The sequence below is a fragment of the Osmerus mordax genome, chromosome 2 (genome assembly GCF_038355195.1).
Source record: "Osmerus mordax isolate fOsmMor3 chromosome 2, fOsmMor3.pri, whole genome shotgun sequence".
NCBI lineage: Eukaryota > Metazoa > Chordata > Actinopteri > Osmeriformes > Osmeridae > Osmerus > Osmerus mordax.
The window spans coordinates 17,076,026-17,098,441 of NC_090051.1; the positions used below are offsets into that span (position 1 = coordinate 17,076,026).

Below are 22,416 nucleotides of genomic sequence, written 5' to 3' on the forward strand. Positions count from 1 at the left end.
TCCTCTAATGCATTCATAACTAAAAGGTGCGCCATCTACTGGATCACAAATGGATCACCCTCTAACAGCTACTTCAACAGCTATTTCGTAACCTTTAAATGCATACCAAACCAAGAATGCAGGAACTTTGGATCTTTTAATCAAACTAAGAAACACTGGAGGGTAAAAAACAGACTTTGAGGTTATTAACCAGCCTCTAACAGGCAAACTGTAAATAACTAACATTAACTTTTTATCAGTGAGGAATGCTAGGTCAAGGGACATTTTTGGTTTTAACAACTGACTTGACCTTTGTTCAAAAACTCTTTTAACATCCACGTACTTAAGATTTCAAAACAACTGGATACATTGAATAAAATGAGACATTTCACAAACAGGATCAAACTAAAAATTAACATAAGAATACAAATGTAGTAATAGGCAAAACATGAACAGTATAACAAAATGTACATAACATTCAAATTAATGTGTATAGTTGGAAAAACCCTCTCCCTTTTACGGAAACCAGACAAAAAATGATACGAGTTGCTTACACAAGCGGCAGCTAGTGGTGGACTATCAATGCTTCAAACTGTAAACGTTGTAAAAGGGTGATTTTAGGCCAATGTGTTATTTGAATGATTATTTATTGCTATACCTGTCCTAGAGAATCATGAAGCCTAACTCCTACCCTTTCATAATCTTAGATTTGGTCAGAAGGTCGGAGGTCATATCCACGATCATGCTGAGCGGCAGGCCGCTGAGGTAGCCCTGATGTTTGGCCCTCAGCTCCAGCAGGGCGTCCACGATCCTCTGTCTCCCTGCCTCTGGGTGATGCGCGGTCAGCCGGGACATCAGAGTGTCAAAGCTGCCCATCGTGGCGTAGTGCTGGGGCACGCAGGTACCTGAGGCTGTGGGGGAGTCGCATACCGCTGTCCTTTTCTCTAGGCTGGACCGGAAAGGCTAGGAGGACACACAGGAACAGACACAGATTAAGCTTTACTACTGTGCCTGGTAAGCGCAGGTTATGTACATTCATAGACTGTATGAGACTGCCATAGGTACCCTTTGACATTTTAGTGTATGCTGTGTGGTTTTAGATCTTATACATCTTACAACGTAGTATTACAGTGTATACCCACTTTCCCGATTTTTTTATACTTTAGGTCACCTTTACATAGGTGGTAGTGCACTGGCTCTCGGATGAGCTTTGGGGCCTCTGGTTGTCCCCTGATGGCTGTGGCCTTGGTGTGGCGCTGGAGCTCTGAGGCTGGGTTGCTGTCCCCAGGCTCTGGTTCTCATCTGAGCCCCCAGAGTTGGGTTTCTGAATATGTTCCACATGCAGCCTGCGGCCCTGTATGATATGGCCATTCATCTCACCGGCCGCAGCCTCAGCAAAGTTAGGACCACTAATAGTCACTATTGCAGCCCTGCGTTAACAAAGGAAGCAAAGCTAATTAAATAGTGGTCAAATTGATTTTGGAGGATTGCAATGTTCTCGACAATGGGATACATGCATGTCCCTGAACAAGATTTGTGTATTTGTCATAGATAATGGTTCTTACTTGAGGTTGTTCCTGAAGGTGGAAATGCTTACTTCAGATGCCTGATACTTCTCAAATAACAGCATTAAGTCACCCTGTAAAATATAGAAATGCGGATCTAGCACCCCCTGCTGTTAAATGTGAGGCAGAGTAAAATAACGCCTGCTATTCTCTAGTGACTAGTCTATAGGCACTTTTAGCACTTCTAGTGAATAGTCTATAGGCACTTCTAGTGACTAGTCTATAGGCACTTTTAGTGACTAGTCTATAGGCACTTCTAGTGACTAGTCTATAGGCACTTCTAGTGACTAGTCTATAGGCACTTCTCATCATGAGAAAATAAAAACATCATGTAAAATGACCTGGTATAGTATGGTTGTGACTATGATTTCAGGTCGACATGGCCTGAGATCAAGCAGAGAGAAACTCATGAAACAAAGCCCCGTTACCGTAACTCAGGCGCAGCGCTTGTGTATTGTTGCGCAAACGTGATTACCTCAGTCACATCACTGGGAAATTGTGTTACACACAGGAGAGAGCTGAGGTATGCATCCTGTCCCTGGACAGCTCCATCATCTGCCTCTGCCTCCTGGGTTTTGGCCTTCGCAGTAGCCCCTGCAGGCCCAAGATCCTCCTCGGCATCATACCAGGCCTCACTGGAGTTGAGCTCCTTCCCTCCACCTGTGACAGAATTAGACTGTCGAGACTCTCTCCTCCTCTTCCTGATAACCCCTCACCCCCTGAAGCCTGGAGTGTAGCAGGCCAAACCTGGCTTGCGTCCATGGTGGATCCCCGTCGGCTGAGGAAGGAGGATGACTGCCTTCCCCGTTTTGTTGCTCCCAAACTTGGGGAGGCAAACGGGACCTTTCCCTCTCTCACCTGTCTGTAGAAAGGAAAGGCAAAGATAACGTACACACACGTTGATGATATCCTGTCTTTGATAATTCTACATGTATTTACATATCTACATGTATAACCATGTAGATTGTGTACCTGAGAGCCTTCTCCAGTGCTGGCAGGGGGGCGCACATCACCTGCTCCAGCCATCTGCTGGGAGCTCCTCTCTGAGACACTGGAACACAAAAACAGACAACAGACCCAGCAGCAACATGGAGGTTCAAAGTGCAAATTTGATTATGAAAGGCTTGTAACAGCAATGCTTCTAAACAACCCAAGTCCAGTTTAAATACTTACCGAGATGAAGCACTTTCCAAGGTCTCTCCAATTATCTGAACGGGGAAAAAGATGAAATGTAACTGGTTTGACTGCGATATTTCAAGGACTGGTGAGTTTAGTGCATACAAATGTCGGTATGGTCAATGTCACACTGTGTGTCTAAATCTTTGACCTGTGCAGGGATGTAGCAGGTCGCTGAGGTGATCTTTTGGGAGTCCACAGCCAGCGGTTTAAGCTGGTCCAGGGGAATTCCAGCCAGGATCTTCTCCCTCATCTCTCTGTAGTCAGCCTCCAAGACCTTCAGAACCTCCATAAGATTCTCAGGGGGCACCTCCACTCTGCAAACAGGGAAAATAAAGAAACCTGAATCCTTCAAATTTGCATTTTGTGGGAACATTAGGAACCAGCACATTAGGGGCCCTTACCCTTGGACCAGACGGTCCCCCTCAGGTGATGTGTAGTAGCGCCTCCAGCAGTGCTGCTGGCACATTCCATATTGCAGAGCCACCAGGCACAGCTCTGCTCGACGGGCACGCTGGGCAGAGTTACAGCCACAGCCACTCTCGCCTTCCCTCCCAGCACCAGCTGATCTAAAATGAACACACACACACCAGTAGAGGTTTAAACGTGGGCGGGCAATTGGCTAGAAATGATCTTATGAACAGCAGACTGACTGGGTATCTGGACCTTTCCATTTTCCTTTTTAATTCCTGTAGATCCTCCTCAGCAACTTTCAGCTTCCTGAATTCCTATGGGAAGAAGAAATGTAGTCGAATAACAATTTGAGGGAGTACTTTATGTCTATTATGGATCATATAAGGAGGGCTTGCTCTACCTTAGCCAGAAAGTCCAGGTCTGCCATGTAGACCTCAGTATTGACAGACCTGTCAGCTGTAGTTGGGCCCTGAGTCTGAGTCTGGATATGTTGCTGGCAACCAGCCAGACTGGAGTTTGGACCAACACAGATGTCATGGGTGGAGACAGGGGGTAGTGTATTAGTGGACCCGTCTATCATACTAGCTTTGTGGGGTGATCTGGGAAAGTTAAATGCAGCTACACTTGTCACCGCAGCCTGGCTAGGGCTGACTGGAGCATTTGCACTGTTGACCAGATGGATCCTTTCACTTGTCTGACATAGGAGTATGCTCTTGTCCTCCTCCATGATACTGTGGAAGTCCTCTTCCTCCTCATTTTCCTGCTGGCACCTTAAAGCCTCGTCTCTCCTGCCTCGGTCTCCTGGGCTGTCCTCCACATCGTATGTGCAATTACAGGACTTGTTGAGGTAGTGCTCTTTCTCCTCCAATGGGCAGGAGGATGCTACGCTGACCCCCTCTAGGGGTTCCTCAGCACTTCCTCTATTGGCCAGCAGGGAGTCGTCACCTTCAGCCTCCGCTGACTGGCTGCTGTTATTCCACTCAGTGCGGTCCAGCCTGGTGCTGTTGAAGCTGCTGTACTCTGGAGGCGTCTCGTGCGCTATCGTAGGATACTCTGCTTCTGCACAGGGCCCACCCAGGCACCCCGTGGCCCCCTTCTGGCTACACATCTCCAGCTCCATATCCAGAGAGAAATTCGCCTGAGCAGAGGGGTCATCCTGCTTGGCCCCTTCCTCCCACAGCTGGTGCTGGGTCGGGTCAATTGAGCAGTGCGCCTCCTGGTGGCTAGGAGGCTCCTCCAGCACTTGGCTGCTGATGTCACAGGCTGACTGGAAGCTCTCCTGCAGTGTTTGCAGGTGGTTATCCTTGGAGATGGGCTCCAGGGGGCATGGACCCCCAGTGGACCCCCAGTGGGTTTTCTGGCTTCCTACTGCACTCCCCTCAGCACAGTTTAAGAGGTCATTCAACATTTTTTGACCATTTTTTAACTCTGTATCTTGATCTGTAAAGCGATAAAAAGGATAACCGTAAAAAAAAATATATTACATGTACATATAACATTTTAAATAAGCGTCTTTGGTGGTGTTTAACCATCAAATCAGCCTGGCAGTTCAAGAAACCAATGTGCAACAGACAAACATGTACTCTGGTGTAGGAATGGTCTGCAGCACCTCCTGAATCCATCCCCATTTGGAAAGGTGCAGTACATCGCCTGCACCTCTGTCCTCCGGACGGACAACTGGTGCCACAGTTCAAACATTCTGTCACGCCGTAGAACGTGGGCCTTCTGGACCTGAAAGCAAAACATCAAATATCTGCAAATTACATCCACAACAAAGGATTTTTTTACTGTTTTTCAGTGATGAGCACATACTTGTTGAGATTGACTGACATTGTTTGTGGTGGTCTGTAGCTTTCTGCAGCTGGGTCTGTCCCTTTTACAAACAAAAACAGAGAAAGTGAAACCAATGTCTGTTTGCGCGATTCAACGTTCCAAGATGGCCACAAGAAAAGTAATTGAACTCACGCTTAACATAAACAAACTGCTTGGTCACCTCCAAAGCTGGGTGCCTGTGTAGAAACTGCAAGAAACCACCAGCCTCTATGAAACAAGAAATACACCACAAAGTTGAATTATGTGTTTCACAGACATGTTACCAGTAGATCAGTTGTGATTTTCATTTAACAACTCCAATTAAGTGAATAGTTTCAGTTCCAACCATGGTTGTATTACCTGTCAATACAGACCCTTCTACTTCTGTTACATAGGTGTGTCCACTTCATTGATCTACCTTGTATAAGTTTCTGGTCCTCTACAGGCAGTGCCAGGTACCAACCCAGCAGCTTGGCGTCAGTCAATTCCAGGATATTTGTGACCTTCACCAAATCAAACAAAGACCTGTAACATGGTGGACAAGGCAGTCAGATGTAGAGACCAGGACATGAGACCAGGCCAAAAGTAGACCCTCTTACTGAACACCTTACAGACATATCGGTTGTGTACAAGTATACCTGTTGAGAAGAAACTGCCTGCCATCATCTATGGATAGAAAACCATCTGTGGTGAGACAAATGTTTAGTAAGCCATTTGTTATTTAATAAGATGGGCATTTGGCAATACTGTGTGAACTGAAGACAAAGGACATTTGGTAAGAATTTAAAGTTGCTCTTTAAAAAGTGAAAGTGCATTTGATTACAAGTCTTCTTGTGTCCAACTCCATGAACAGGTTTTATGAGTACCTAGGTGGATTATGTAAACTTGTTTGGGGTGGACAAGTGGGTTATCATCAGTTTTATGGCTGTGTAGCGAACAGATCTTTGGGAGACTTTCCTCCATGAAATGTGTCAATTATAGACCTACTTGGAAACGAATGACGGTCAAAGGGAATCATCTGCAACTGAAAACTTCCCGAACCGTATGACATACCCGAAGGCTGCAGGGCATAAGGCGACGTCTGGGGCAAAGGTAATAGTAATGGAACGGGAAACCACATGTTCTGGAAAATACAACCGTGTCATAAAACTGGCCATGAGTTGTACCTGCTAAACAAAAACCAAGCGCAAGAAAGTGGCATGCGGCATGGATGGCGTTTGGACATTCTTCACAAACCACATTTTAAACCCCCGATAATACACATTCGTTGAGCAACAAAGACCGATCTGAAATTAATGTTTACAATTTCTGTGCGATTAACAATTTACCTTTCCTTCTTGTGTCAACTCTTAGTAAATCTAAACGTGCTAATTAGGCTACTGGCAGTGCCGATCACGTGACAGAAACCAGAACGCTGCCGAGCCGCTCTACTTGACAATCCAATCAGCAAGCATTCTGTTCAGTTTGTGGATAATCAAATTCCATTTAGCCTAGCTAAGAGATTCAAGTAAATGCCTGTCATCGGTTAGCGTTTGTGAAAAATAAATAGGGTCCAAACATTTATACGCGTTTCATCACTGGTATAAACGCATAATGCATAAACTGCCACCGGACACAAACTCCTATTACATCAACACGGAATCAACTAATCAACATCTTGCATCATGGGTACGGGCACTTCACTAGTAAAGTAAATACAGTCTCGTCTACCTAAAGCGCAAACAAATCAAATTAGGGGTAGCTAGCAAAATACAGATCAGTTTAACTTTTCACCACAGTAGCTAGGCTAGCTAATGTAAGTTGATCCGTGGAATCGTTCCAGACCCAAAATATCGGTCAAGACCGTTTCTTCTGTTAATTTATTAAAGAATATTTCAGCAACAAAAGTGACTTGATATGTATACACCTTAAAATTGCATTCCTATACCAAATAACAACTTCTTATTTTGTTATTTAAATATATAAACACGCCCTCAAACGATGTGTAGTGATGTATTGTGCAGCGCATATACGTTCAAGTTTATAAACTTGAACATTTTCTATTACACTGTAGCTCTAGTGTACAGTAGCTCCTCTGTTTTAAAATTGACAAACTGAATTTGAACTAGGCTAAAGAATACCCTTTTCTGGTTTTACAGGTCAGTAACTCTAACCGTTATCAACCGTTGAAAAGGTCCTTTCAGTACTACAGTACAGTAGCACTGTACAGCATTTGACACCGAGATCAGTGATTATGTTTTGGCCAATTACCTAAATTCAAAAATTATTTGGCCAATTAAAGCTTACATCTGTAAAGTAAAAGTTGTCATTACCAAGTTAATATAGAGTCTTGAATGTCGGAAGCCAGAAGCATATGATCGTCAGGGGCTTGTTGTTGATGCAGTATTGTCTTTATACCACTGGGGGGCAGTCGGAGCACAACATACACCTTGCATTCGACACTTAATATTAAAGCCACAAAGTCAGGGATAAACTGGTAAATACTTATGCCCACTGGCCATGTTGTACTCAGAGCCATGGTTGTACTTACCTGCAAAACCTGCAAGATAAGGAATGCAAAACATGGCAGATTCATATTATGATTCATTTTTTTACAATTTTATACTGTTGTTTAGTAGTAGGGTCCAGCATGGTTGGTTTCCAAGAATGTGCGACAGTTAGTTAAGTCAATTGTGTCATACAGAGGATTAAGGGCACTGTTTTACAACAATTTAAAGATCATAACTAGGCTATTCCTAATAGAAGTGAACGTGAGGATCAACTTCCTATGAAAGCTAACATTTGATTAAGATCAGGCCGTAGCCCTACAGGCCAGGGCTATTGACAGGGAGACTTTTTAAATTCTTCATGAATGTGCAATGTCCAAACTATTGATAGTAACTGTTCAGGCAGATGTCTTAGGGTCAAGGCCAAAACCCTATGCATTAGCTGCAATCCCCTTTTTCCAAATTCTCCAATAAGTCACTTTGGATGCAGAATCATTAGCTGTCTGTAAAATTAAGTAATGGACTATCCGTTTGACTTTGCCTGTGTTCTGCACTGAGGAACATGGTGTTGCATTTTCATATGAAAAGATATGGTGGTGTGAGAATTTGGATATAGCCTACCAGGTATCTCTGATCCATAGATTAGGGAGGTGTAGGTGATTGCAGATAGACATTTTTGAGGCACGTCTGTCTTGATGGGTAGAGGCTAGAGGACAAGGCCTGGAGCCATTTCCACAATGACGTGTGATCTGATTAGCCTCAGTCTAATCCCTGTGATCTCTGTAAATGGATCAATTCTATCAAATAGGGATCATTGCTAAACCTGAATCCTGTTGAGCGAAGGATACGCACATAACCAGTGGAAGCAACACCCTGCATGTTACTACAAAGGGAGATAGACTTGAGTTAGGTCTGCAAAGCCCTAGCTCATGACGTGAGGAGTCTACGCGTGCAGAGTCGGCACTTGGCGCATGTATTCTGGATGCTCTGTTACTTGCTTCACAAAACACTGCACACATCTTTACCCATATCTTTAGCCCGCATAGCTGTGTAATAATGCCATATAATAATGCCATAGTGTCTTGTAAAACAATATTGTTGTGCCTACAGATATAAAACCCCTCATCAAATGCATTGTGCAGAAATGACTCCAAACCCATCCATCTTATAGTAGCATTGCAACTATTCTTCCGGTGTGGTCCAAGAACAGTCAGAGTGCTATGTTAACAACCAGCATCCATTTCCCATACATGTGAGTGGAATATACATTTTACATGGGAACAGAGACCATTCATTGTTTTGTTTTAGGCTACCACACCTTTGGGAATGGTTCTGGAGTTGTATTGTACAATTTACCATAGATGTGATGTCTCTTTGTACAGGTCATTATAATGGCTCTGAGACATTGTCAGGTCACTCATAGTATTTGAGAATTGATGTGAAACTGAATGATTTAGGCACTAAGATGCTCTAGTAGTCAGTGTCTAGGCCTTGGCATTTAACTTCCTCACAGAAGCACTAGAAGCTGGGGGGATGAGCAGAGTTTATTAAATAAACATCAGTTATGAGTGATGTCCCTAGACCATCAGGACAGTCTCATAACAGCTCTCTTCCCCCCGTCCCACTATGCCCCACCCAGACATGCTGTTGATTTGAGGTTAGTGGAAGCCCTTTGGGGCAGCAAAGGGCCGTTAACAGCATTGAGAAACACTCTTCTCCCCTCTGCAGATCAATAGAGACCAGTTGGTTGGGCTGGGCTGTGTGAGAGCAAGGCCTCCCCGACCCTCTTCAGGCTTTTAAGTTGTTGAAAGAGAGTAAATAGCCAATCTGCAGAGTGCTGGGCAGGGCACAGAGGCCTACATCCCACTGCAGTCAAATAAGATGCTCAAAGTGTCATTAGATATTATCTACTACTATCTACGATAACAATATATTGCACAGGGACATGGTTTTCTTCATAACTTACACTTTAAGCTCTCTTGTTTTCCATTGTTTTATCTGTAGTATATATTTTTATCTATCTATTGAAATAATATACACTGCCTTAAAATGATCTTATCCAAGCAGTCTAAGAGTGAGCAAGGCTGTCGCACGTCCATATGTAAACTGTTGAGCGTTAAAAACTCTCAACACAATATGAAGGTAGAATGCTCTGGAAGAGCTCAATGTAGCCTACAAGATGAATTATTTGCTAGAGAGGAATTATACTTTACTATGGAAGAATGAATATTTTATTCACAAAGAATCATTGAAATATTTAATACGCAGGTGCCTTCTTGTTACCTATTCTCGGTGACGTGTAACCAGCGTCATAAGAGTTGGGTTGTGTCTGCAACTTGCTTATTTCACTATACGGCTCTAGGGAATCCATAAAATATACTGTAGTTCTCCCATTTCTTTACCATTGTGTAAAAGTATTAGAGCATGTCAAGATCAACCTCTAGCTACTGGTTGAACAAAACATTTACATGTAATCATTTAGCAGACGCTTTTATCCAGAGCGACTTACAGTAAGTACAGGGACATTCCCCGAGGCAAGTAGGGTGAAGTGCCTTGTCCAAGGACACAATATAATTTGCATGGCCAGGAATCGGACCGGCAAACTTCTGATTACTCGCCCAATTCCCTAACCGCTCAGCCACCTGACTCCATTTAGGCCCAGTTACCCAGACATGGATTAAGCTTAGCCCTAGACTAAAAACTTTTTAAACAGATCTTCATAAAATGTCTTTCTTACTTTAAGACTAATCTTAATCCATGTCTGGGAAACCGGGCTTTAGAGAAACTGTATAATCCCAATTTTCAAAAGCCCTTTACCCCCATCAGTATTAGGGAAGGTAGTAGAATCCTCTCTCTTCTAGGACCAGAAATGGAGACAGCCATCAGAGCACTTGGGAGAGGATAGGGTCTAATCTTTAACAAAGGAAGCATGACCCAGCTAACGGCATGTGACCTTGTCAGTAATGACTGAAGTCAAGGAGTGTCCTCCAGAGAAGTTTATCAGCTGCTGTCTGTGAGTGAGAAGGGAGAGAGAGAGAAACACACAGACGCACAAGAGAATTAAAGCATAGAGGGCAGTTTATTATACCCAGTAGAGAAGAAACTCAGCAGTGTAAAGTACACATTGTGAAGGAGCAGGTAAAGCCTATACAAGTGCAGACAGACAACCCCTGGGTTACAGGTGGATTAGGACAGAGAGATCGCTGTTGGAACTCAAGACCAAACCTCAACAAATGTATCCTCCATAATCCAATCTACCAAAACAATGGCAGCCTTTTAAAGCAACCGTCTGCCGGAAAATAGCATCACAGGGTTTTAAATTTCTTTAGATACATATCCGTTATTATAGGCAGAACTATACAGCGTATACATTAAAATCAAAACAGATGCAGACTTAGCAAAAATATATATTTTATATAAGTTTGTATTTTTCCCCCATTTAAGAAACAACGTAAAACATGAACAAAATGCAGAAAACATCACAATTTCTTTTGTCCAGACAATAAAGCGATATGTTAGTGGACAGTCTTTAGAGCAGTACACCATGCAAAGAGAAGCAGAGGTCTCCCACTAGCCTGTGATTGGCAAAAAGAGAAGTTCCAAGGGGAAAAACACGTCAAGTTTCACCCTCTTTGCATGCAAGGTCTCGATGCCCCTGATATCCTGGGACACGAGTACACTGCCAAGGTAACATGAAGCACCCTGATAGAAAAAGAAAAATACACTGTGACCTTTTACATAGAATAAAATCTTAGGCGTATATAAATTCAAAAGCCTCGAGGGGAACATACGGGCTGATGCATCCCTTAGAATTCAGTCTGCGGGATGCATGATTGCTGCAGGGTCAGGCGGTGGAACACTAGTCAGTTTGAACTCCGAGGCAATGAGAGGAGTGATGGTTGATGAAAAAAATGTGTGGAGTGTTCCTTTAATGAGCTGCTGGTCCTAAGAGCAGATCATAGTCCTGTAGTAGCCTACAGCTGTGAGGCCCAGGACAGGTTTGTCTAGGCCCAGCAAAGGGGACAACACAACAGAACATACAGTAGACTTAATAAAAACACCACTGGGCATGAAAACAAACAATACAAAACAGTACAGTAGGCCTCAGGTCTGAGTCCTTCCTATCACATGTCCAAGTGGAGGGTTAGAAGTACTAGGTTAAAGTCGTAAAACCAATTGTAGAAAAGCCAGCATACTAAAAATGGTTCTCAACATTATGTCTACAGAAATAAACTGATTTGGTGGGTGGGAGTTTTTTTTTTGTTAGTTCATTTTCTTTCTTTTTTTTTCCCCTTTCGTTTTTTTGCAAATTAAAGCCCTTTCACTGTTCTAAACGCTCAGATAGGTGGCAGAAAAATATATGGGGGACCAAAAAAAGGCAACTATAGAATAGTGCTGCATTTAGATTTGTCAGAATTAAAACATTATAGTTATTTACTCTATTTAGAAAAGCAGATTGTCACAAAATCTGAATTGCTACAACTTCTGCAGCCTGATCAACAGAGGGTTCTGTCAGTCAGACTTTGACATCACACGGCCTCTGGCATTCACTGTCTCCATGGCAACAACAGCGCTTTGCCTCAGTCTGGGGGGCAGGCGGGCCTCAGGAGTCCAGTTTCACCATCACTACCTATGGCCCCCCCATCTCTTTCCTCCTCGCCATCTCTCCCTTTCTCACTCGCAATGCTAGTGAAGCTGTTGTCCGCAACTTCATCCCCCTTTCTTTCTTGGTGGTGGGGTTGGGGGTGGGGTTACATCTGATACATGGGTAGGAGGTGAGGAGAAGTAGTATTGAGAAGAGCAGGTTGGTTTGGTTCCAGACTGATCAGCAGTTCCAGCGCTGGGCGTTTTAGGGGTTGAGGAGTTCAGCTAGGGGAAGGGAGAGAGGGGGGGGGAGGGGTGTGTAGAGATCGGTGGGGAGAAGTTACAGGGGGTTGTCAGTAGCCATATCCATCCGGGAAGGGCACTCCTGCGACACACTGCTCCCCTGCATCCAGCAGGTAGGGGGCACTCTGTTCATAGTGAGTGAGGGGCAGGGTGTCATCATCCACCCCGGACAGGCTGTCAGGGTCTGCCTTCAGGTTGGGCCTCTGGTTGTCGGGGAAGGCCATGGAAAACAGAGCCTCGGGGTCGCACACAAACTTGTACACGTACCTCTCTCCAGCCACCTGAGGAAACCAAGACAAGACATCAGACAAGCCATCTATCAAATCTGTTCTTCGGGCATGTTGGTGCTTTTTGGCTCTGTTGGCATGTCGCTTTTCCTAAACATTACTTGTCACCTATAAAACCTGGGCCTGATTTAGAAGAGTCCAGTCAAATCAGCCATTGATCAATAACCCTGCCCTATCACCTCACTACCAAGGGGCATGTGAAGCCAGCCAGATATGGACCTCCAGAGTACAGAGCAGCACATCTCTGCACAGACCTTGCAGCATCATCCTCAAGGTTGTATTCTAATGTGTCTGAGTAGAACGGCAAACAACCTGCAGTTGCCAGGGAGGGGGAGGCGGGGGGAGAAGGAAAAGGGTGAACCTGCCTTTACCTTCTGCATGATCCCCTTCTCATAGTAGTAGCGCAGTGAGCGGCTCAGCTTGTCGTAGTTCATGGCCGGCCGGTTTTTCTGGATACCCCAACGCCGAGCCACCTGAAATAAAATGGTGTTAGCGGTGTCGTTTACCACAGCTGGACTAGTCAGAGGACACTAAAGTCTTGAATGGCTGTGGCTATTTTCTGGTCTACTGCAATTCAACTCCATGAAGGCAGATGTTGGCAGTTATATATATTATATATATTAAATGTATATATACATACACAAATATGTATGGAGATGGGGGGGGTCTAGGACGAAGGGAGTACTGGAAGAGTAGGAGATTTACCTCTTCAGGCTCAATGAGTTTGAACTCCATGCCACGGCCGGTCCATGCAATGAAGTGTCCGTTGGCCGGGTCGTCCAGCAGGGTGACTAGGAACTGCCAGAGCTGCAGGGAGCCCCGCCTCTGATAGGGGGGGCCGTCTCTGTATACAGACGGCTCCTGCTTTACCTTTCCTGAGAACGAGAGTGGGAGAGAGTGTGAGAGAGAGCGGGAGGGAGCAGTGGACTCCATAGACACACACTGTGGTGAGACATTCCAGCGAGTGACTTGACGGCGAAGTGGACAGGCTGCTCCTTTTACACCCTCCCATCACCTCAACTCCAAAGAAGACACTTCTCCAGTGATGAAAGCACGGCACTAATACACCCAGACCTTTCATGTTCTGCCAGCAGCTCAATAGTTGAGTGCCATCTTATCCAATCTCACCTTCCAGTCGCTCAGGGACTACACAGGCATCGTCGTAGTACAGGTGAGGGTCTCTGTCAAAGCTGAAACCTGGAGCGAGAGGAAAAACAAAGAGAGGGAGAGATTAGGTTAAAGAGGGGGTCGTGGGAAACACTAGTCTAGTTAAAGGCAAGCCACTATGTTCCAAAGGGGGAACAAACTGCTCACAAGGCAATACAGTTGGCCAGCTTCCCAGGAATGGGAAATGCTATTGTGCTAGCAACAACATGCAGCAGTGATGAAGCTGGGCAGGTTGAGATGGTCTGCCTGAGCAGCTATACCAAACACCTAACGTTGATACAATTTCCTCTGATTGACCTCTATTCCTTAGAGGTCAGGGTCACAGAAAGGGATGTGAGAAAATGATAAGCCAAGGAAAAAATATGATGGCCGATACCATGTCGTATGCATGTGAATACTGACATATCGTGTTACAATTCAAGCGGGTGAAACTATTACTTACTTTCATGGTTGTTGTTTTGGTAGAAGCTCCCTGCTCTCCCAAATGAAGACTGGCAGTTAGGCACTTCTGTAATACATAGAAGCGACCAATGGTTAGGACTGACAGCATCTACCTCTAGTCCTTACACAACTGTGACTGATGAAACCTCTGGGCAGTTAAGTGTCCCCAGCAGCCCACATCTGGTGAAGCAGGCTAAGCCCGTGACGGGAGAACGGGACGTACCACGCAGCAGCCCTCGCATGTCCAAGCCCCCAAATAGGCTTACATACGGAATCTGCCCATATTCAATCACCAAGACTATCAGGTTTCCGCCTGTCACTGTCCCCCGTCCCCTCAGGGTCAAGACCCAACTTCCGTTTGCTGTCTCACTGTGCCCCCCCCCCCCACACACACACACACACACACACACACCCACTCCTCTCCCACTCTCTGTTTCCTCTCCTCTGGTAAATATCTGATCATTATCCAATTAGGGGAAATATTCCTTAAACATTTGGAATGGTGCAAACTACAGCGCTGTTGCTCTGTGGTTATCAGACCATCCAAGAAAACCTATCTACCTACGTACATCCACCCAGCCAGCCAACCACCCACAGACCCTGAGCCTTTACTGTGACATGCGTATTTATAGGCAATAAGAAGCTAAGAGGATTTGGCGTTACATCACAGGCCATCCTAAAGCTGAGACACACAGACGATTTGAAAAAAGGGATAGTGACGATACTGATAATGACGTCAAAATTGAGACAACAGCTGGCTGGGCTGTTGGTGTGTCTGCGTCAGAATGCTCCAAAGTACAGAGTGATGACTATTTCAAGCCTAAGCCACAACAAATGTAGGTACACTCTGCGTTGTGGTCTGTAAAGATGGGAGAGTTACATCTGGCACTATTGCGGCATTGAGGCAACTTCCTGTGAAACCAAAACATTAATCAGAATACATCCATCTTGTTTATCTCCTCTGAAAGTATTTGTACTAACCCAACGTGGGTGTTGGCCTAGATCTATTCCACGTAGGCCTACCATCGACGTAGGTTTCCCTGAACCTGAGGGATGACCCACTTTTTTGCCCTTCGTGGCTTAAGCAAGGCTAAGAGACCCATGTGTGTTGGTGTGAGGGAGGGCAGAGTGATTGACAGTGTTTTTAAGGGGAGCTTACGCAGGCAATGGGTTGTGGTTGTGTGTGTGCGTGCGTGTGTGGTCCTGTGTTTGCTTAAGGTCTTACGGCGCGTTAAAACTCACAGCCGTGTGCCAGCTCAGAGCAAACAGGGACGAGCACATTCCGCACCCTCTGGCCAGTTCACTTGCACGCAGCATGGACACTTCCACAGCTAACCCACCCTGACCAGGCCTAGGCCCTCCCTGTCCAGAAGCCTGAACAGCCCACTCGGTGGTGCGTTGCAAAACACCTATTCAACCCTCCTGGAGTATCCATGGCCTCTGAACCCCCTCCACATACCGCCCTGGGGCCAGTCACTTACCAGAGTCAAAGCAGAAGTCCCGCGGCTCCTGCTTGATGGCCATTGGGTGGAAGGCACCCTGAGGAGGGCCCATGGCAGGGACGCCCTGCTCAGCATAGCGGGGGTCCATCAGCTCCTGCTTGAAGCCCTGGGGAGGCACGGGGACCAGGGGCTCTGACATCTGACGGTGGTAGGGGGGCCTTCCTTCCCGGGACACGTTGCTAGGGGTCTGGCCCAGGTAGGCGGGGTGGGTCTGCCCCTCAGACGGAGGGAAGGGGAGGCAGGGCTCTGACATCTGCCTCTGGAACCTAGGACGGAAGGGCAGAGGAGTGAGGGGGGATATTGCGGGACTCCTAAAATACCAAATGTTTTCAACATGGAGAATTGCATTTTCTGCATGCGTACACTTCATAAGGTTGCCAAAGACCCACTGACATGCACTGCAAGCCACTTGGGAGCCAGAGAGGCTACTGCATTCAACCCCTGCAAACACAAGCTGTAAATAAGATGTCCAGTTCTGGTGTCACTAACGGATATAAAAAGACGATCCTGGCTTCCGTTTTCTAGAGGGCAGAAGGTTCAGGACAGGGTCGTGCAGCCTGACGACACACCCCAAGTGCTGCATCCTCTTTGGATAGAGCACGACCACAAGGAGAAGGGGCCGTTCCCACAGGGGTCGGGTTCAACCAGTGTCCCAAAGAGGACCTGGCAGGCTGCCAGCACACGCCACCACCCGTGGCCCCCCCCAACATGGATTGCCAACATACGGGCACCTTTCCACCCCTAATGTCAGCATTACTGAAAGGTCACAGGGCATATATAGACCCCCCCTCACCCCTCGGTGTTCAAATGACATGGTGTGTGTGTCTCCCAGTCAGTGGAAAAATGTACACTCTTGAGTGTCCGGGCTCCTGGATATATGATTATGACGGGTATTTATAGAGCCGTCAAATATAGGTCAGGAGTTGAATGCTCAGGGGCAGTGTTGCATGTTTACGTGTTGGTAAACACAAAGGTAATCTATTCAGCAAAAAGCTGAATGTTCCCCATTTTCAGGATTGGGAAACATTTTTGTGAACGGCTCTGTGGAACTTGTTTATTATGAAGTAAGTGTGACGTAACAGTAGGGAGACAGTTTTACTGTCGGTCCTGCCCAGAAACAAGAACCCTTTCAGTATCAGCGAAGGCCCCTCACCTGTGCTCAGGGTTGAAGTTGACATCCTGGTTGATTGGTGGGCAGGGCACAGCAAAGGGTGGGCTCTGGCTGTGAAGGGCGAGTGGTCGCTGATTGTGGGCGGAGCCTGCGGCAATGGGCTGCCCGTGCAGGGGGCGTGGCCCTGACGTCTGGCTGGGTACTTGAGGGAGAGGGGGAGGAGTCTGCTCGCCGAGTGGGTGTGTCCCTGCAGTGTTGGTGGGGATGCATGGCGAGACCGGCGTGGAGGGAGGAGTCAATGGCTTGAACCCCAGATTGGGTTTCCTTTCATAGGCACTGCTGAATAACACACAGAGGACAAAGGTCACCTGGGGCTGCATAAGAACATGTTTCCCTTGAATGAACTGGCACTTGAGTGGACACCAGGCTTGGATTGTCTTGTGTACCTGTAGCTGTAAAGGCACTTCTCTCCGTACGGCATGGGACTCCTGTCCTGGCCACAAGGAGAAAGCTCTTTGGAGGGACTCAGTTCCCGTTTGATCTTGGCTGCTGGTGGTCCATGAAACATCACTGGGGGGAAAAAGACAAGGGGAGACACAAGGTATGGCACATTAGAAAAGGCAGATGAACCCAACTGCACATCCTCAAATGGCTTATCTCAACCCCATTTGGATTGGACTGACAGTGGGCACGCCACAACCCTCCTCCTCCACCACCACCACTAGAAACCATGAGAGCCACTTAAAAGAGCATTTATCATGGCTCAGAACGACACGGACAGCACAGACTATTCTGAAACTGGCATCTTTCCCCGATCAGCATCATAGCTTGGCCTCTTTTCACACATGCAATCAAAGACCTCCCCTCTGATTTCCATCGCCGGGCCAGTCAATACCCATGAATCAGTGTGGTCGTAATTCAATGATTCAGAATGATTTCCCCCCCTGCTCTGTAACCATTAGACGCTGGATCCATGCATCGCCTGCCATTTCCGGGCGCCACATAATGGCCAAGAGTAACTGGATCCCTGGGCACAAAGTAACAGGAGGCATATAAAATCAGCCCTGACTCTGGTAGACCAGAGCAAGCAAACAATGGGCATGTGAGCTCCCCTGCACGTGCTATAAAGCTGCCCAGAGTGTGGCACAGCGCTCAAAGAGAGAGAGGGAGGGAGAGAGAGAATGCTGGCAAATGGATGGAGATTACCAAGACACTCTCCCTGATTCTGGTGGTCAGGGGGTGGGGTAAAAGGATGGTGAAAAGATGGCTGGGCCAGGCCTCCTCCCCCTTCCTTGTTGGGCAGGGTACAGTACACGGAGTGCCATGTGATGGGCGGCTCACTGCAGGGGTTTTGGGAGCTTGGCTGGTGAATAGGCAGCCTTTGAGAAAGCCTGGGTTCTTGCCTGGCTAAGGGGAGTTCTGCAAATTGCCAACACACACACAAATGCACGCGCACAACCAAAACGACAACTGTGCAAGCTAAGAGCTAAGGCCAGACACCTCAGTGTGAACAGACTACAGCGACACTACACACACACAGACTCCACTGTAAACACACGTCATAGAGTCAGCCGCAGTAATATATAGCTGCTAGCGCAACAAAACCTCCCGTCAGCGACAGCAGACTGAATATCCAGACTTGGACAGACACCACGCCCTGTCTCTGCCTCAACATCAGACTAAAACATAAACACACTCAGAAATGTCGAGGCATAAAATGCTCTGCCGAACATAAGTCTAATATTTCCCTTGGCAGCAATAGAAAGACTATGATGTGAAGACAAATGGTGGTAGTGGAGCCATGCTTATGGAGAGGGTGGGATTGAATTGGGCTGTGTGAGTGTGTTTGTGTGTGTGTGTGTGTGGGGGGGGGGGGGGGGTACTCAGAGTGGACTGGGGTGAAGGGGGGGTAGGAGGGTGCTACAAGCTCCAAACTGCCCCCCCCCCCTCTGGAATCTGGCCCATTCCAGAGGCTGAGTCTGAGTGCATGAAAGTGTGAAATCAGATTAGAGGCTTGGCTCATGTGATGCCCCATGCCAATCGGCTGATTAAACCCAAAATGGAGGAGAAGGCAAAGTGGGGGTGTCTCTTCCCTGAGGGAGAAGAGAAGGATGAGGGAGGGAGAAGAGAATGATGAGAGAGGGGGAAGAGAAGGATGAGGGAGGCGAAAGAGGCGTTTAAACACTGGCGAGATGGAAACCTTTTAAGGAAACAGTGTTGAGTGATTTCCAATGAGTGGCTAAGATATAGTATCTTAGAAATCGTTTTGATTTTAAATCAGTGGCAAAGTCTTTTCTTGGCCAAACTTGATGAAGCTAACTGGTAGAATATAATACAACATCCACATGTGGGGATCACAACAGAAATGTTTTTTTTTTGTACACACGCACACAAATTGTTGAGTTTACAGGGTATAAATAATGAAAGTGAGATACTCACAGCTATCGGACTGGAAATCTGGGACAAACTGTTCGTCATCAGGCACCTGGGCTGTGGAGAGACAGGAAAGCATTAAAACACACAGGCACTAACAAACACCCCAAACTTTTTTCTTTTACTTTTGTATTTTCTTTTTATTGGTAAGGGTGAAAAAAATCCATAAAAAATATCAACAACAATTGAGACCTATGCCACTTCCAATGTAATGGTAATGTTTACACCTGTGCTAAAGACCACAGGGAGAAACTGTCTGGTTGATTATTCTCCTGTACATGTTATGATTACCTCTTACAAATAGAGGACTTTTTCAGCATAGAAGTGGTTTCTCAGACATGAAACTTTGTTCTATTTGTTCCATTTGAGTGAACAAAGACTATTTTAAATTCGCATCCACAGTTAATCTCTAATCTCGTCACCTGCCCAATGTTTCTAAATGGCCATCTAAAAACATATACAATTTCTCCAAATACTGCCGTCATAATTTTCAAATCGGATTTTCTTTTAATGAATGACTATAAATTGTATTTCAATTGCTTTGCTAACTGTGCAAAGACCTGAGACTGAGATGAGAAGGGATTGACATGACCAATGTCTAACAGAGGGCAAACACTGCTCAGTCATGCACAAAACTGAGCCACAGAAAATAATCCAATCAAATTCTGCAGAGGAGGAGGAAGTGCCCTATTTGGTCAAAACATGTTGGCGTAATAAGGTTCACAATACCATATCAACAGCTACCCTGCCAAAATATTCCACCTGTTTACAAAGCCCGCATCAACTCACCTTCAGCAATCCAGATCTCCTGCAACTGGCTGAGGTCTTGAAATAGATCTAAGAATAAAAACAGAAAAGGGTTCAAACTAGAGTCTACAGTCCTTAGCTACAATATACAAAACACTACACATCAAGATGGATGATCATGCTGTAGCACAAGCTATTGTCCAGGAACACAGTCTCACGTATGAAGATGTCATGGGATGACTGGAGGGGGTCACAATATCATCAAGAACGGTTCATTTATCCAAGTACCTTCTGTGTCCTGGGCAAGTTCGGTATCAACAAACTTCCTTTTCCTGTCGCTGAGAGTTCGACTGTAAGGTTCCTCTACGTGAGATTTCTGCTACAATAAGATGAAGAATAACAGGAAAAAAATTAGTATGTTGTCGGACTAATTGAATTTAATTACAGCGAGATGTCATTGATACAAACGGATAGTTATTCATTGGTAAAGTAGACATTCGGAGATGCAGTGAAATCAGACAGAGGCAAATGTTGTCATGGAAGGTGCACTCACATTAGGTGGGACCATAAATGGGACTTGCTGGTCGTAGAATCCGTCCATGTTACCTGGGTCTTCAGAGGTTCCCAGTGAAGGGGTCTTCGCCTAAAGCGACGGGTCCCTTTTATGATCTATTCAACTAATACAAAAATCAAAACCCTTCATGTCATTCTCTGAAACGCTTGTCTCAATCTTCTATTGAAATAGATGCGTGTTGTGCCTGTAGGCAGGCACTTCAAAATCCCAGACATCCACCTGTCTTAATGTTTTCCATTTCAACAGCCCCAATGCCTGCAGAGATGATAAACATGCTGGGTTTGTGCATGCTTTACACAATGTAAATACGTTGTAGTTGTGTATGTAGCCTCTGTTATATAAGCAGAGCCAGCCATCTGTGTGGGTGATTATGAGTGCAATCATTATCAGCTAGAGAGGAAACTTTAGAGGAAGGGTTTTATTATTAGGCCAGTGGGCATTAGCACTAAGCAGTAAGCAGAATACTGTATGCTAGTGGACATATGGAGCAAATAAACAATGAATGCAGTCAAAAAGTGACTCATTCTTTTCAATAGGCATATTTTCTGGGTCAAGTGAATGCTGCATCATACTACACTTTAAATATTAATTGTGGAGAATATCTCTAAACGCATTCTTTGTGCGTGAAGTAGTTAAGTGATACAGAACACGTAATGCCTAACAAACGGTAAGGCAGGGAAAGCGGGGAATAGAACATAGTAACATGTCCATCCACGAGGATGGCTTTAGTGAGCGAAAAAAAAAGATCAAGAGTTGTAAGACTCGCTGTATGGAGAAGGCTACTCTTAGTTGTTCTCCTAATGGATGACAAATTTATGGATGATAGATAGCCAATCATTAGGCACACACTTTTTTTTACGAGATAAGGGAAATATGTCGCTTACATGTTTGTCATCTGGATTCCAAGACGCCTTTAGTCTACAGAACTTTAAAAGTTGACAAGAAACTCAGATGTAGCCATTCTAAAGTAACATTAGATGGGATGCTCAGTAGAGACTAAAGATAATTACAATGTGTGGAAATACATTTAAAAAGCATAAACCCTAACAATTTCCAATAAAGCATTACTATTTCTTGTATTAATCCTATAACATACATATAGCACGTGCAATAGTCCACAGAGAGAGTGGAGAGAATTTGGAGAAAATAAATGTGAACAAATTCGGCCTCAGTGTAAAATGACGAACAACTTCATATACCGGTGTGAGCCACCGGTCTCGTTGCAATGGCGTTTGATAACATCGGGGAAGTATAAAAAATAAATCACCTCCCCGCTCCCCTCTTCACCCCATCCCTCCTCCCTAGACGGACCCTTGTTTTTCTCAATGAAGTGAAACTCGATCCGTGTGGAACACTGAAAAAAACACTGACCTCTCCATTCATAAAAATACATACCCTATACCAGCCGACCGAGGTAACATTTACACAGACCGAAGTACAGCTAAATATGTTGCGTTTCGTAAACTTTTACATATAGCGCAACTTTACATAAATAGCATGAGGAAATGGTTGCCAATGTAAACCTTTCTATAAGATGGCGTTCATCTGTACCCAAAGCTCAATTTGCAGTTGCAGTCGTATACAAACGTATAGTAACATCTTTAGTCTGGGCTTTCCAAAATCAACAAACAGTTCTACAGACTGAGGCAATGCGCAGCTTACCGTATGCGCGTTTAAATCCCGTTCTAGTCTTGAAAGATTGCACAGGGGAAAAAATCCACAACGAACCCAGTTTCGTATATATAGCCTACAGTGATCAACTGATGCGCTTCCTTAGACTCGCAGAACTTGACTGAGCTTTTTGGTAAATGGACTGGCTGGTTTTCCCTGGGGCG

General features: G+C 45.5%; 2 protein-coding genes across 3 annotated transcripts; both read right to left on the reverse strand.

The window, feature by feature from the left end:
* Positions 1 to 380: 380 nt before the first annotated feature.
* On the reverse strand, positions 381 to 5,997 carry rbm44 (RNA binding motif protein 44). The gene is made up of 15 exons (XM_067261110.1): positions 5,934 to 5,997; positions 5,585 to 5,612; positions 5,365 to 5,471; positions 5,100 to 5,174; positions 4,947 to 5,007; positions 4,780 to 4,865; positions 3,535 to 4,574; positions 3,374 to 3,448; positions 3,125 to 3,261; positions 2,872 to 3,037; positions 2,718 to 2,752; positions 2,517 to 2,595; positions 2,261 to 2,406; positions 1,151 to 1,409; positions 381 to 942 (listed from the first exon to the last, which is right to left on the reverse strand). The coding sequence occupies exons 1-15, from the start codon at positions 5,995 to 5,997 to the stop codon at positions 667 to 669; spliced, it is 2,634 nt and encodes an 877-aa protein (XP_067117211.1). The 3' UTR covers positions 381 to 666.
* A 4,495-nt stretch (positions 5,998 to 10,492) lies between these two features.
* On the reverse strand, positions 10,493 to 22,356 carry etv5a (ETS variant transcription factor 5a). Of its 2 annotated transcripts, none has more exons than XM_067253431.1 (13): positions 22,244 to 22,356; positions 20,561 to 20,684; positions 20,296 to 20,383; positions 20,050 to 20,097; positions 19,267 to 19,317; positions 17,274 to 17,397; positions 16,870 to 17,166; positions 15,696 to 15,982; positions 14,216 to 14,281; positions 13,735 to 13,803; positions 13,312 to 13,481; positions 12,978 to 13,079; positions 10,493 to 12,600 (listed from the first exon to the last, which is right to left on the reverse strand). In XM_067253431.1, exons 2-13 carry the CDS (start codon positions 20,606 to 20,608, stop codon positions 12,370 to 12,372), a joined length of 1,581 nt encoding a protein of 526 aa, XP_067109532.1. In that variant the 5' UTR covers positions 20,609 to 20,684; positions 22,244 to 22,356; the 3' UTR covers positions 10,493 to 12,369. The 2 variants fall into 2 exon arrangements, with proteins under 2 accessions (XP_067109532.1, XP_067109523.1); XM_067253422.1 differs by having other exon boundaries at positions 20,296 to 20,386.
* Positions 22,357 to 22,416: the final 60 nt, after the last annotated feature.